The sequence below is a fragment of the Podarcis filfolensis genome, assembly GCF_964270895.1.
Source record: "Podarcis filfolensis genome assembly, chromosome: 14".
NCBI classification, from domain to species: Eukaryota; Metazoa; Chordata; class Lepidosauria; order Squamata; family Lacertidae; genus Podarcis; species Podarcis filfolensis.
In genome coordinates this window covers 25,608,507-25,624,322 of record NC_139616.1, presented here as the reverse complement: position 1 = coordinate 25,624,322, position 15,816 = coordinate 25,608,507, and the positions used below count along the sequence as shown (strand labels likewise).

General features: G+C 40.7%; 1 protein-coding gene across 8 annotated transcripts in view; it reads right to left on the bottom strand.

Moving 5' to 3' along the window:
- The window catches only part of MAP2K5 (mitogen-activated protein kinase kinase 5), a 933,658-nt gene that overhangs the window by 844,672 nt on the left and 73,170 nt on the right, over positions 1–15,816 (bottom strand). For 3 of the 8 annotated variants that reach the window (XR_014541672.1, XM_083586767.1, XM_083586770.1), the window contains exons 17-18: positions 13,085–13,114; positions 3,550–3,603 (exon numbers count right to left, since the gene is read on the bottom strand). The exons of 3 other annotated variants lie outside the window; for them this stretch is intronic. Coding sequence is in view for 3 of the 5 variants with exons in the window: in XM_083586767.1 (XP_083442893.1) it covers positions 3,550–3,603; positions 13,085–13,114 (84 nt within the window). In the remaining 2 variants the exon portion in view is untranslated. The remainder of the gene's footprint in view (positions 1–3,549; positions 3,604–13,084; positions 13,115–15,816) is intronic. 2 more of the 8 variants (XR_014541673.1, XM_083586768.1) reach the window with 1 other exon arrangement.

Here is a 15,816-nt window from a genome sequence, read left to right as displayed (position 1 = left end):
GGAGAGTATACTGCTTCACTTCTCTTGAGCAGCAACACCTTCCGTGAGCTTGCAATCTGGTGCAGTTAACATCCCCATCTGTTTAAAACTGTGCCTTCAAAGAACCACACGTTCCTCTCTAAAGAGGGCAAAGTGTGTGCATGTTGTTCTGATCAGAGACAACATATGCATGGCATAGCCCACATCGAGGGGTGGGCAGGTGGGGGCAGAGTAAGCAACACAAACCGCAAGGGGAGCATGCTGTATCTATATTTATTTTCAGCTACATACCATTTAGAGCTATTATGATCCTGCATAACACAATATGCTGTTTACATTACAGGGGGCAAAATATCTGGCCGACAACCTGAATTGAATATTTACCAGTAAAATGACAGCTAATTGGGTTTATGAAGGAGGGTTTTCTTTCTTGCTGTAATGGGGAAGCCTTAATAGAAGTAAGGCACGAGTTGGGATGAGGAAGGAATAAGGGGAGAAGTGAAGGGAAACCACAGCTGTTCCAGTCTTTGTACTTGTCTGAACTATGTACTTGTCTGAAGCCAGGCTGAGCTCAACTTGAGTCTACTGGCTTGATGAGCAGAACAGGGTGACAGGATTCTATTCGCAGGAAGCAGAGGAGGTGGTTGTGGGCATAAGATGCTAGGATTTATAAAGGACAGTTGACTAAAATCTTTGGGAAAAGACTATTATACAAATGTTCCAGAGAGGCAGCCAGGTTAGTCTCTTGCAGCAGAAACAACAAAGGGTATTGCAGCATCTTAAAAATGAAGAAATTTATTACGGCACAAACTTTTGTGGCACGTTTTGCCAAATGTGCTTACTGAACCTTTATCTACGCCCTAATTATCACAGTCTGTATTTTTTTAACTCATTGCCATTTATCTCCCACCTTGGAATTTTCTGCCAGCTAAGATTTCACTCCACGCACCTGACAAAATGGGCTTCAGACTGCAAAAGCTTATGCCACAAGACATTTGTTAGTCTTTAAGGTGCCACAATACCCTTTGTTGTCATTGTTCAGCAAATGAAGAGATATTCTAGGTTCCAACTCCACATATCAGGGAGGATGAGATATAGAATAAGCACCACAACCCTTGAAATACTGGATTCTATCCAAATGGCCTAAGCTACTTATGGCCAGGGAATTGGAGTATGTTAGGGGTTGGCCAGCCAAGCTGCACCAAGTAGTGTTGGCAAGACTTGTTGCCCACAATGGGAGGAGCCATTTCCATACTCATACTACATGACATCACTATAAGTGACATTACAATACTAAAGCGTAAGAAAACCCCCCCACTGTGCTCATCATTTGTAAATCTTCCTTATGTGTACATGTTGCACACATGGGAGTCCTAGAGATATGATTCTCACTTTAGGGTGCAACAGATCTCAAAGTCAGTCCTGGATGAGCCCTGCCAGTGGAGGTGTCCATGTCTAAACCTCAGCAGTGGAATAAGTTGCTCAGCACAGTTGTGGAACTCCCAGCTGTGGAGGTTTTCAGAAGGTTGAACAGATCCCTTCTGTTGCAGAATATCCTCTTTTGGGCCATGAGATCTGATGATCCACAGTTCCTTCCTAGAGACTGACCCCATTAAGAGGAATGATGAAAACAGTCTTCATGAGGCTAAGTGTCCAAGTAGAGTTTTGAGAAAGTGCTGTGGGTCACAAAATGGCTGCAGCCGAGGCATGGCACAACAAAATGGCCGCCACATTTGAAATATTGGGGAAAGAGACAGGGACACACAATGGTGCAGGCATGCACCCCAATCATTCACTACCTTACTTGATAGCAGAGAGGAGCTCTTTTCACCTCTCTGCTGTTTAGAAGTGGGAAGGGTATCCAATCCTGGTATCCAGTGAAATGTGGGCATGTTTAAGGAGCATGTTCAATGTAGGAGAGGCTGAGCTGGTGTAAACAGGAAATGAGCAGGAACAGCAAACATCTCTCATGCATTGTACATTTTGAGGGGAAATTTACTGAGACCTTTCACAGGTGCCATAGGATCTACTGCTGGCACACTGGTGCTTGTGGGTGCTGCATTGGTGGCTCTTGGTTTATGCATATTGCTACCATTGTACAAGTACCGCTATCAAGAAGCATGGATCAGTTGCCATGAGAAGGGTGTAACTGCCTCCATGGGAAAAGCGTAAATTGACCTAATTCCATGAACAATCTCAGCTGCTGGCCATGGAAGATTGTAAAATAGCGTGGGACTGTACACAAAAACTGGGGGAAGCAATCCTTGCAAATGCTCTTATTGCTACCACTAACCACCAATGACACACATAGAATTCCTGGCTTTTAAATAACTTGATAGCTTTATATAAATACGAGAGAGTGAGGGAGGCGGGGGGGGGTGTGGACCTCAGAAACTGCTGCTGAAGGAGACAAATGTTTTCTTGAGGGGGGACAATTACAGGTCTCCCATTTCAAAAGGTGCTTTGGAGGAACATGCAGCATGAACTATAACTCTGAAGCACCTTTTGAAATAGGACAGCTTGTAATTGTTGCCCCTGAAGAAGACATTTGTCGGAACATGTTGGGCAGGGCATTTGACCAATAAATTCTCCTTCAGATTCTTTTTTCGTTGGTGCTGTCTTTTTGTGGTTGTTTTACTTTTAGCTTTACACTCATGTCATCCTTTTCAGCAGGAAGACACACAGAGTGCATGCTATTGCTCAACTGAGGTATTACACTGCAATTTCAGAAATTCTGCATCAATATATCTGTGCCCATTACCCAGTACTGATTCAAATTTCCTAAGACCCTCAGTTACTTCTTAATGCCACTACTGAGAATGACAGCTATTTCACTGATGTCTTGATGCAATATCATTGTAACTTTAGTCTATTCTCCATTAAGTAGAGCTGCTCTGCTTTTTTGCCTCTGAAATACTATGAATACACTTTAAAAAGCTGTATGTTGTTTATGGTGATCTACCACTCCAGGTAATTTTGTTTGTACGGCTTTGTTTCATCTTAATCTCTTAACTCTGCTAGAATATCTAAGTGCTACAGCTATATTTTTCCCAGACCCTCAATGGCAAGCTGCTCAAGCTGTACTTATATTAGACATATTTTTCACTGTAAAACAATGTTGTTTACAGTCCACAACACTGGCACATCTCTGGAAAGATAAAACAGCTGTATAGCTGGGGCTACTACCTTTGCACACAGTTCAGGAAAAAGCAAAAAGAATATGATTTTATTACATACTGAAATAATTTTTTTTAAGTCAATATAAAATGCTGCACAGTTTGAGCCCTCTCCCTCTGCCCCACACTACCACTGGACAAGTTGGTCTTGGAAGCTCTGATGGTCCAATCCTACTGCCCCACATGGCAAGATTTATTATGGAGGGGGATTTTACATGCCGTCTTCTCCAGAGGCTGTACCAGAAACTCTGCTAGAGCTTAATTTTCCTGGAAGGCTAAAGAGCTCCTAGCAGTGACTCACTGTGGCCTCCACTCTTTCTCATCTGCACTGCAGTGTCGTGTTGTGGTTAAGGGACTGAGCTGTGAACCTGGAAGTCTTTGGTTCCAACCTCACCTGTACCACGAACTCACTTGGCTCACCATGCTCTCTGATGTTCAGCGTCCACCCCTGCAATATGGAGATACATCTTAGCACCCTACCTTACAATCATTACTTCGATACTGTACATGAAGTACTTGGAAAACTTTAAAGCTCTGCAAGCTCAGTTGGTAGAGCGTGAGACTCTTAATCACAGGGTCCTGGGTTCAAGCCCCTCACTGGGCAAAAGATTCCTGCATTGCATGGGGTTGGACTCATGTCCCCTTCCAAATCTACAATTCTATGATTCTATGTATGCATACTACAAAATGATGCCAACAATTAATTCTTTCTTGTTTGTAATGCTGGGGGACCAAATTTGGAAATGCAATTTGTATGTAAACATATAAAACAAGCAAAGAATAAAGTATAATATTCTATAAATGCCAAGGTAATGCCAAGGTATTTAAAAAGGTATTAAAAAATAAAGTATAATATTCTATAAATGCCAAGGTACTGGCAAGCTAGGCAGGGTGCTCAGTAAAACATATTTTCTGTATGTTCCTGTCTGACGGGGAGAATAGGTTAGAGGGAATTTATGCCTTTATTTTGAAAAGTTGCTTTTGAATAGTTCTGTCTCTATAGAGATATTTTCAACAGAAGTGACAGAAGTGACCTCTTTCTGCTTTATAGCCCCATGCTCAAGCAAGAAACTCAGGTGAATGCCTCCTTCCATTAGTTGCCACTTGCCACAAGGTTCCCATTTCCTCTTTTTCTCCATCCCTGGCATTGGAGCCTTTGCTGGAGAAAGCCTCTTCTTATATTGACTAACAAATCTGCATTTTCCATAGCTATTTAGCTGTTCATGCTAGTAGAGTAATTAATAATAAATAATAATAATATTATTTATACCCCACCCATCTGACTGGGTTTCCCCAACCACTCAGGGCGGCTCCCATCAGAATAGTAAAAACTTAATGAAGCTTAACAAAAGAATGAAAAGACAGCAGCAAAAAGAGGTATCAGGAGAATCAAATTTTGAAAGCATCTGTTGCACCTTATTTTTTCCTCAAGATCTGAGCAATTTCTGAATTCTAAAGATTAAACTGCCATATATGTTAAAACATTCCATTTCCCTCTATAAATAATATTTGGGTCCAAGACAATACTAGTTCAATTCTTCATTCCAAAGAATTAAGCTCCCCATTTCTGTGTTTCCGGGATAGCATAGATGGAAGAAGATATTGCCACACAACATTATTATTTGGTTTCAGTTGTAAAGTGGTCTAAAAGATGTGATCTATATTTAATTACTTAGCTAGTCTTCCACAGTCTCACAGAATGTGTATGTATGAAAGCAGATATCCATTGCCAAATAAAAAGTCAATATCCCCAAGAATTATGTTTTTGGCACAAATATAAGATGTCTAATAAGAGCAGGAAAATCTATATGTGTATAGGATTTCTACAGCCATAGGATAATAATAGCAGCTGTCAAATCAACTTAAAGTTATCCCCCTGGAATATTAAAAAGCAAATAGCAGATTTCTTCCAATGTATTCTGCAAAGAGAACCATATACTATAAAGACTGAGAAATATTACATATAATAAAATATGATCTTAAAGATCTTTGATTATAATTCAGCACAGAAAACAGCACCACTTTGGTATTAACATGTGAACAGTGTTTAATGTCTTTTAAATGGTTCAATATTGTAATGTATGCTGATGACACCAGAGTTTCACTCTTATTCTGAAACCAACTGCTGCCGCTCATCAATTTAGTCTCACAAAATAAATGAATGCTTAAATGACACTTCTGTCAAATGAAAAAGAAAACCCTGCAAAACAGCTTTTCCATGCACTCAAGTTAAAAAAAACAACATGTTGTTGCTGTTTTCCCCCTCTCCTTCTTTGACAAGTGGCTCTTGCGGTGAAATGAAAACAGGCCAAACTTGGTCAATATTATGGATTACATATAAGAAAAAGAACCTTGGACCTTACTAATATCAAGGAGCAGAAAGCAACAGCTTCAATTAAAACCAGCCAATTATTCAGCCCTTTAAGATGCAGCAAATAAATGAATTGCTTTTAAATGGAAGTCCTTGGATGAAGAGCTCTTTGACCCACAATTCAATTGCACTAGCAGGAATCATAATGAAGGAGGAATTTGCTGAAACAAAATATTTTTTTCTCCCCTGGAAGGGGAAAAAAAGGCTTTTGAATGAGTAACCGAGATGCATTTACAAATATTCTCCATTGCAACAGGGAGAGAAGGGCTAGATTATAAAGGGGGGTGGGTCACCTTGAGCTTTGTTTACAAATTACTTTTCCGCTCGCTGAATTCTTACCTCACCACATGCCTCCCTGTGGCTCCCTTTCATTTGGCAATTCCAGGCAGACTTACACCGCTATCTAGAAGCTGAGAAGCCCTTCCCAAGAATATCAGAGCCTGCAGACTCCTCTCTGATAATCACAAGACTGTGCCCAACAATGCAGTGAACAAGGAAGATGGCACTCTCTCTAGACACACTGGAGCACCTGTGGGGCTTGGTAGTGGGGCAAGAAATGCTATGGCCCTCCTGGAGGGAGAAACACAGTTCCTCAAGTTGATTTTCCCCTACTCTAAGTGTCTCTCATAAATGAAAGGCAACAACTCATGACATTTCATCCAAGAGACACCCTCAATGGCAACTGGGAAGAGAGAAGTGGCCAACAAGGATTGGACAGGCACTGCTGAACCAAAGGAAAGTTACAACTTTCCCACAAAGTTTTTGCTTCTTATCTTTTGCTGTATACTCTCATGCAGTGTGCACCTATTTATGACACGTCAAGGGTAAAACCTAAAACTAATATTTATACCCCTACCTTCTCTTTCCACAAAGCTGGGGATGCCTGAGGCAGCTAACCACTAAGGCAGTTAGCAATTTTAGGAATATTAATTAGTTAAGTCAAAATGATTCAAAGATAAATAAATACACAGCAAATATTGTGAGTTTTAAATGCCTTGAGGTTTGCTGACCTTAGCAAAATGATGCCGCAGAGTGACAGTGTAATACAGTAAGTCCACAGCTTATGCAGAGGTTGCATTCCGGGGATCACGGCTAAAGCCAAAACTGTGTCTAGTCGAAACCCATTGTGTTCAAAACCGGTTGTGCCAAAGTCATTTTCCTGGAACCCCACCCCCTTTCTGCCCCTTAAAAAAATATCATTATTTTGCCGCTTCATAAAGCTGAATGTGCACAAGTTAAATGTGCAGAGGTGGTGGACTTGCTGTATACAAAATTAGGCAAAAACAGTTCCCCAGTCCAGTGACTGTCCATGTATAGAGGACAGAATACTAAACTGATTAGGAAGGGCTGCTACCTAACTGCATCCTTCTGTGAACATTTTGTGCCTGTCTAGAGATGCTCTCACCTCTGAACAGCTTTGCCGAAACACCAGAACCCATATGGGGTCCTGGATCAGGGTAACTCATGAGAACTGATCCAATGCAGGATTTTTACCTCACCCCACCCCCATTAATAATGTTTTGGACTGCTGCCTTCCTTTATAAAATCAACCCAAAAGAGGAGCATGTTCAATCTTGCTCTTTAACATTCTCTATTATTCACTTTTGTTTCCATCGCGCTGGGTGCCTCTACCCGGAGAGAAGCAATATGTCATCATTTTGTTGAGCTAACTGGCCTAACAGTCTTGTCCCTTTGAGTTAGGAACAAGACAGCAACACTTCATCAAACCGTTGGCAAAAGCCAGGCAGGAAAGGGCTGGCAGAAGAAATGGGAAGCAGCCAAGTTTTCAAATCTGGTGACTTTATTAGCCATTATAGAAAAGGGAAAAAACATGTTGGCCCCCAAAGTTGTCCCCTTTTGAACAGAAAGCTCCCACTAAATATCACCTCCATCAGTCTCACTGTTGCAGTTTTGTAATAACCCGTTTCAGAGCTTGCTAGGTGAACATTTGTTGAAAAGGCATCTTCTCCACTTGCCACTACTGCCTCCTCTTTTTGGGGTTTCCTCTCCCCCTCCCCTCCCCTCCTTATCATACTCCTTATTTGAAACAGATTTTTAACAGATAATCTTGCTCGTTATAACAATATCTCGCTTGCATTTTATTCAAATAATTCTTAAAAACAGCTTTAAAAGCCGTTTGGAATAAACATCAAGCTCACCATCAATCAAAGGCAAAAAAAATTTCTGCTGGCGGTTGTATAAACATCAGATCAACTCACTGATGTCTTCAAGGATTTCAGACTGAACCATAAAAAACTCCATTAACTTCTGACAAAGAATGCAAATTAATCGCAACATGGGGTGAGATGAAATTAAAGGCTCTTTTCTAATCAATGACAAGGCAGGATGAAATATTTACTCCTCTCTCTCTCTCTCTCCTCCCTCCCTCCCACCTCCAACGCTTGCCTGTGTTCAGGGTTGCATTCCTCAAGCCAAGCCCAAACAGAAGGTGAGTGCACAAACTTGGCCACATCAAGAACTGCTTAGATCCTCTCAGCCCTAAAGTAATCCGCTTGCAAGTTGCACAGATTCAACACGCACACGTGCACGCACACACACACTCCAAATCTCAGGTGCACCCAATTTGTTATTCACACTCTCCTGTGCCAGTGAAAAGGGGTGGGGGTGGGGGAAAGAGGAGGAAGAAGGCTGGCACAGACAGATGCACCAGGAACCTGAAATGACAGTTCTGCCCTCCGGAAGCACGATCACTACAGAAAAATCTAGTACAGCCTCCAGGTGAAATGTCTGGTGCTCCATATGGAGCAGAGAAAATTAACAACAAGATGGAAATCTCACAAGCAGCAGGGAGCTGGATTTTTTTGAGGGGGGAGGGGGGGAAATGAAATTTAAAGATGAAGAAGGAGAAGTAATAAATTAATGGGGTGTGAAAACATTCAAAGCTTTACAATACCAGGGGCACTATTTGCTCAGATTTTTTTTTTTTAGAATAGGAGGGGGGAACATCCCCCCCTTCCAAACTTCAAGTCATTTTGATGTAATTTATTAACAAAGATCTGCAAGTGTATCCAAAAATAGGTAAAAGGGGATTTAGCCAGATCCAGGAGGACTAGTTTAAATACATTTCTCAGAATCCTTCAGTTTTCAAGTGTTGCCTTAGAACACTTTTGCAATGGACTTCTCCTTGCTGCCCCTACTTGGAACACGAGCAGTGACTACTTGACAGTGGCAACTGTCTGCATTTCTCTGCATTTTTGTACTGTTAAGCATGCCTCTGCCTTCTGTTTAAATCAGGGCAAGCTGAATATCTGGAAGAAGAAACTGTACTGCACTGTATTTCAGTTCGACAATTCTTTCCACACAAAATCAGAAAATGCCTCTAAATCAGCATTAAGGTATTTAGAACTTTTTAAAGACTCACAGATACACACACACACACACATCTAAATGCAGTTGTGTTTTTTTGGGGGGGGAACTAACTTGGAAGAAGGTATTTTGGTTTAATGTTTGAACTCATAGAAAAAGTCATTTATCGTCATGGAATGTTTGCTTAAAGTCATGAACTTCACCCCAGTTTTTGTAGATATTTATACATACATCAAGATAAGAACATTCCTTTAAATTATTTCTTTTGATAGAAAATACCTCAGGCTTTGAAAAGGATTTCATGTTTCTAAGAGATTGTACTCTATAGCTTCTTAGAGATTTCTGCCCCCTAAACAGCAAATAAGTGGTTATCATCACAATATTAAGTTAATAAAAACATTAAGTGAATCACGAATTTGCTGGATTGATCAAACCCAAGAGTTTGTTTGTGTAAACACCTGGTAACAGCAGTGGCTGGTCTAATTATCACAATATTTAAATGTTTTCTCTGCAAATTGACACATTTGCAAGTGAACTGCAAATGAAAAATACAAATAAGATTCACCATTCATCAAAACCAAAGTCCTGAAAGCACTTACAAGCTTCTCATGTGACTTGCATAAGCAGTTGTTTCTCATCTATAAGAATATTGTACATAAGATTAAAAATATTCAGTAGGAAACTCTCACTAGGAAACTATTTTTTTTCCCCAAGTCCCCTGTTGAAACCAGCAGGAGCTGTTCCACATTTCGCACAGGCTGTTATGCCTCCAGGTGTTTTGCTTTCAGTGAAGGAAGACAAGATTCCCAATTTACAACGTCCATACTGATCCCAAAATGCCTCTGAGTCCTCCTGCCCCAATCTGGGAGGAACTGAGAAGACATCACATACACACAATGCAACAAAATATAGCAGAAGGATATATGGCCTGAAAGCATGATGGCCTGAAAAAATGGTGACAAGGAATGGCTGACCTTATAGATAGCCCATAGTGGAATTTCTGCAGTCAGGAATTTAAGCAGGGGTCACCAGCATTATTGGTCTGGGGGGCCAATTCTGCTTCTTTGAGTGAAATGTTTCAGTGGCTTACACTAACCCAGAAGGCAGAATTCAAATGATTTGAAGGCAATCTTGGGAGTCAGAAATATATGCTCTCATGTTGAAACAACTATGTTGTTTGTCAGAGGGGGTTAACTTAGGAATTACTTATCATGACTATCAAAATGCATTAGTGGAAGAGCGAAACAGGCAAATATGTTCCATGCTTCCTCCATGATCAACTGATTTTGGTACGTTTTCATGTTAACCACTTTTTGCTATGCACCTGCAACAAATACACTTCTGAACATTCTTTCCTTCCCCACAGCTGTTTCTACATATATATTTATTTCTGGAGACTATTTCTGAGATAGCTGCGCATCTAGCTGACATAATGTGCACAGCGACTTGCTTTCACCTGGCACCCTCCCTGCGAATTGCTGCACCATGGACTGGGTTTGGGTCCACAGGATCATACTTCATGTTGCTATGGTTAGGCGAGATGTTGCTTTGCTGCACGATTTGCTCCAGGATCAGACCACCACCTGTTTAAATATTTCTCGGCCACCACCAGTTTAAGAAGAAGAACAGATGGTGCATCTGCTGACTCTTTTAAAGTCCATAAAATGGTTAAGAAGAAGTTGTTGGGTTTTTTAAAAAAAGTAAATAAGTGCTCCTAAACACAAGGAAAAGACAAAATCTCTTTCTATTATTCAATAACCACGGTGGTGAGGCATCTGCATAATCTAACCATGCATAAATTAGAATGTGTTATTTGCATAATAATAGCAAGTTAATAGATGCTTAAAGAGCACAGACCAACACCAGCTTTAAATCAGACATGCCTCCAGGCACTTTGGCCTGTATCAACCAAGACTTTAGGAAAAATGGGTACAATCCACCAGGGAATGGGTCCTGCACGTGGATCACTGAAATGACTCAGAGCTGTGTAAGAGATCCCAACTGATTGCGCACAGCTCCCATCCATTTTGGTGCAGAATATACAGGTGATGTTGCGGGTGATTTGTACCCCATGTCCATGAAACAAAAAAAAAAGCCTAAATAAATAAATAATTAAAAATGAGGAAGAACACTCCAAATAACTCATATTGCTGCATGGACATAATTCTTCAAGGACAAGGACATAACTCTTCAACACTTTTCCAGCAAGAATAACAGCAGGTCTTCCTCCCACCCCTTGAACTCCTGTCATCCATTTGTCATGACAGGTATTTGCAAAGAAATACAGCCAGAAAGGGACAGCTGACTAGCGTACTGGAGACTTTCTCTTCTCCTTTTGATATTTTTATAGAGTATATTCAACAAGCGTATACGCTATTGGGGGGGGGGGGGAGAGCGGTGGCTCACAGCTTCTCAAACAGCAGTGCCTTAACAATGGTTTCCAGGCAAGTCTAAGGATATTTCCCGCCTGAGTTCAGGTGTAGTATTATTGGTTTTGACTCAAGTTAAGATAATAGAATTGTAGAGTTAGAAGGGACCCTGAGGGTCTTCTAGTCCAAGACAAGAGAGGAGATCTTGGTTTGGGGATATAAGAAAGTAGCAGGGTGGTAGGTTCTACCATTTAGTAAGCAACCAAGGCCTGGTTCTCGTTGAAGTGGAAAATCTGAATACTCTTCTATCCAAAAAATTTCCTCCACATTAAGCAAACAAACCTACATGGAAAGACTAGACCCTTTGTCTTCAACATCTCCCAGACATGCTGCTTTCTATGTAAACTGAATAGAAGAGCAGGCACACACCCCATGTCTGTAGTCTGATATGGTTCAGGACTGACATAGTTTTACCACCCCAATGAGAAAAAGGCCTCAGAAGTATTGGCAGGTCAAAAAAGGGTAGGTTCACCAGATTTTTCCAGCACTAAGTGAAAACTTTTTAGATACTCCATGTTGGACATACACAGAGTCATGAATGGCTCAACACATATTGAATCATAGTATCACCAAAGCCCTTTTAAACAAATCAACTTCTGAACAAGGGTTAGTCAGCAACACGCTGATGGGTTGAATGCTTCAGAAATACACATAGCATGTAGGTATTTGCATTATACTCATACAACATTGCACATCAATAGTCAGATGAGCCTTAGGCACAGGTCTTATGATCTATGTAGAGAAGAGCTCCTTTTTCAGATCACTTTGTGATTGCTAAGACATCACCTTGTTTCACTTGAGGCACAGGCAGCAATATGATCACTCTGCTTATTTATCTTATTAGATGTCTTATCAGCCCTTCACCACAAGGTCCTAGGGCAGGTCACCACAATAAAATACACAATGATAAAATTATAATATAATATAATATAATATAATATAATATAATATAATATAATATAATATAATATAATATAATATAATATAATAATATAATATAATATAATATAATATAATATAATATAATATAATAATATAATACTAGTTACAAGCATAAAACAAGGAATATGTGTAAAACCTATTGAAACCAGTTGCATATAAAACAATTCTAAAAAGTTCCAATGCAGATGTGGAGTGAAGACTACAACTTAAAAAGAGGTTTACAGTGAATTTTGTTCTCCCATGCATTGCTAATGTGCAGGAACATCTCCACTACCTAAATATCAGAAGGCAATATGACCAGGAGTCTGGCTCTCAGTCACTAGCCTACCTGGATGGTGGCCATTAGCCTAGTTGTTGGGGTTCATCTGGCATCAGTAATTGCCATAGACAATTGCTGGGATTAATATTGCATTAGCAGCAGTATCCCTTTCCCAACAGCATGTTGCAACTTACTTAAAACAAACTCATACTTTTAAAGATCCCAGCCTCAGTCAACACTTCCCCCACCCTGTATCAAGTCAGTTTAACCACAGACACCCCACATCACCCCCCCCATTAAGATTTGCATTAAAAAGTTCTAATCATTCTGTCCAAACAACTGGAGTAATGCAAGGTTTTATACCCCCCACTCCACAACACATTGCTGAACTCATTTAATAGCCTCAAATATGTCAAATAAACCTGGAGTTTAAAAACAGAATGAGATCAATGGCAGTTTTGGACAACTCTGCAGATATTACCGTTAGATTTAACAGGGCAGATTTATATGAACCTGGTTGCAAGGCTCACAATTGCTCTCTGCAACTTCATACATAGGAATGAACGCCACAGTGGCAGTCAGTGATAATGAACATTCTTACCTGAGGATACGGGAACCTCCCGAGAGCAAGCTGGGAAAGGAAATAATATTTGTCTAGTTAGAGAGATTTGCATTAGGGGTTGAGGAAAAGGAGTGGGGGGGAGAGAGAGGAAGAAGAGGGGGAGAATAACTAAAAAAATCAGTACAGTATTGCATGTAAAATGGACAGAGACAGAACGAGGAGACGCTGAAGCAAAAATAACCTCTAAGCATGGAGAACAGCTATATTTAAAACAGACAATCATACAGAAGAAGAAGTCTGTTAATACATCTGGTGGCCTACCCACCCAACAACCCTGCCCACCTCTGATACCCGCAATCCTAATTCAATGTATTTTGATGAAGAGAAAACAATGTGAAGTGAATAGTATGGAGAAAGCACCCAAGACGCCAGAGTGTGGACGCTGGTCATATTCTCACAATACACTGAAAGCATCATTGGTCCACTTTAACAGCCATGGCTCCCACTCAAAATGAATGATTCCTGTGCACTATCGTTTCTTAAGCGTGCTGGGAATTGTAGCTGTGAGTGGGGGCTCTCTTAACAATTCTCAGTAATGCTAACAAACTGGGCCTCCCAGGATTCTTTGGGGGAAGTCATGACTGCTAAAGTGGGACAATAATGCTTTAAATGTATCGTGTTGGTGTGAAGAGTGTCAAGAGTGGAAACTGTAACTGGGGCACTTTCTGGTTTTGAAATGCAACCCTCATGAGACCACAGCATCGTGCTCCATGTTAACCAACAAGGAAGGAGCACCAGCCTTTGGGTCCTCCCACTGTAGGTAACATGGATTAAAATCTTCACGTCATTCATAAGCCACGGGGAAGAGTTTGTCTTCCCACCATGGCTCTAAGGATTGAAGGGCCCTTAAATGGTGCCAAAGGGTACCAAATCCAAGAGAAGTGATTGCTCCCTCCCTGTGGGCCACTCAGGCACAGCCCAGTTCTGTGGGGCTCTGAGTCTTTTCGGTCCTTTCAGAGGCCATATGCTGTCACTCCAAAAAGGATGCCCAAGGCCCAGAGCAGCTCATACAGCTCCTCCGCCCAGGCCTCACCATTCCAAGCCAGGGTGGTTTTGACTCCTCATTTTTCACAACAAAATACTTCACTGATGCTCTTCCACAGATGCTCACTGGGTTTGTGTAGAGCAGCAGTTAGGGTGTTGGATGTGGGAAAGCACACACAGTTCATTAGATGGCTTTGGAAAAACCACTCTTTTTCTAGATTGCCTTAAAGGGTTGTTTTAAAAGAGGAAGCATACTACGTTGCAATCTGCACTGATCCTTTGGATACACGGCGAGTAAGAATTCAAAACCAGCACCCTCATAAAAATGATATTTTTGGTCTAAAACTTCCTTGCCAGAAGAGTGAACATGCCTGCACACAAAATGCAGTTCAACATCCAGCACAACGGCAAGACCCTTAAATGTTATGCAAATTAATACAAAAGAGGCATGCTTATACAAATTAAGCACATTTATGCAAATATAATTTATTTTGAATACAGAATTGGGTTTCATCAGTATAGAAATTGTTATTTTTGCATATAGAATGCAAACAAGTCTTGACTATAATTTATTTATTTTAAACACAAGCCCCTCTGTTGGGATTTGCTTCAACTGTGAAGAGGGAGCAGCACCCAAGCAGCAAGAAACCCAATTCAAGAACCATTGTTCTATTGGGCTAAGCAGAGTCTCCCCCCTCTACAAGATTGTCAAGGTATTATAAATTAAGAAACTCACAAAAGAGCCTGTAATCTTCCCCGAAATAGCCTGCAGATATGTCACTGTACTAAATGTGTTTCAGATTTAATGAAGCTTTAATGTCCTTTTTAATTTTGCCTGTTTCAGTATCACCAGGGGTCGAGCAAGGCAATCAGCACTCAAGAGGATGGTTTGGTTTAAAACTAGGAAAAAACTCATTTGCTTATGAGTTGCACTGTATTTTCTTAATTAAATTTACTGAGTAAAATGGTTTTAAGTTCAACCAACCAATGACCTCTGTATGTAGATTTAGATTTATAAATAGGCCAACAGCTAAAGCATAGAAGCCAAAAAAACAACAAAACAAAACCCAACCATGAAAACAAACAGATTAGGGCTTTGCCAACAGGAGAATTGCCTCCATACAACAGAAGCCATTTGAACATAAAATGATATATAATCCCGAGAGGAAAATTGAAAAGATAAAAGCACACAACTTAAGACAGTCAATCAGAAAAGTCAACCCGTTCCATCGCAGTTTTGGGAACATATTCCCATTAGCCTTCTTAGCTTTTGAATCCTCCCGGCTTGACAAGTTGATAGATCGGTGCCTCAACACAGTGGAACCCTTATTTGAATCTCGATTATCCAACACGCTTGCTTATTTAAATTCATCGCCTACTACATTTTCATCCAAAATGTCACTTCTTAACACACTGGCTTCCCATAGCTCCTCCTAGCAGCAGCCACATGCTCAAGATGGTCCTATGAAGACGTCTAGACTGCACATTCTGTGGATTATGCAGAAAAGTAAAGGACACATTTGACAAAATGCCAAGCATTCCCTGCAAAGGACAAACAAATCAAAACCAAGCCCTGCCTTAGTAATTTTATTCCTGAAATGCAAGACCCCTGAGCATGCTGAGCTGAGACAAATCTTGGAGTTGTGGAAAGCAGGCAGTGACCAAGTGAGCTCTGTAGATGCAAGTTCATTTCTAACAGCCCTAAAACATATGCAACAGATAGGAGA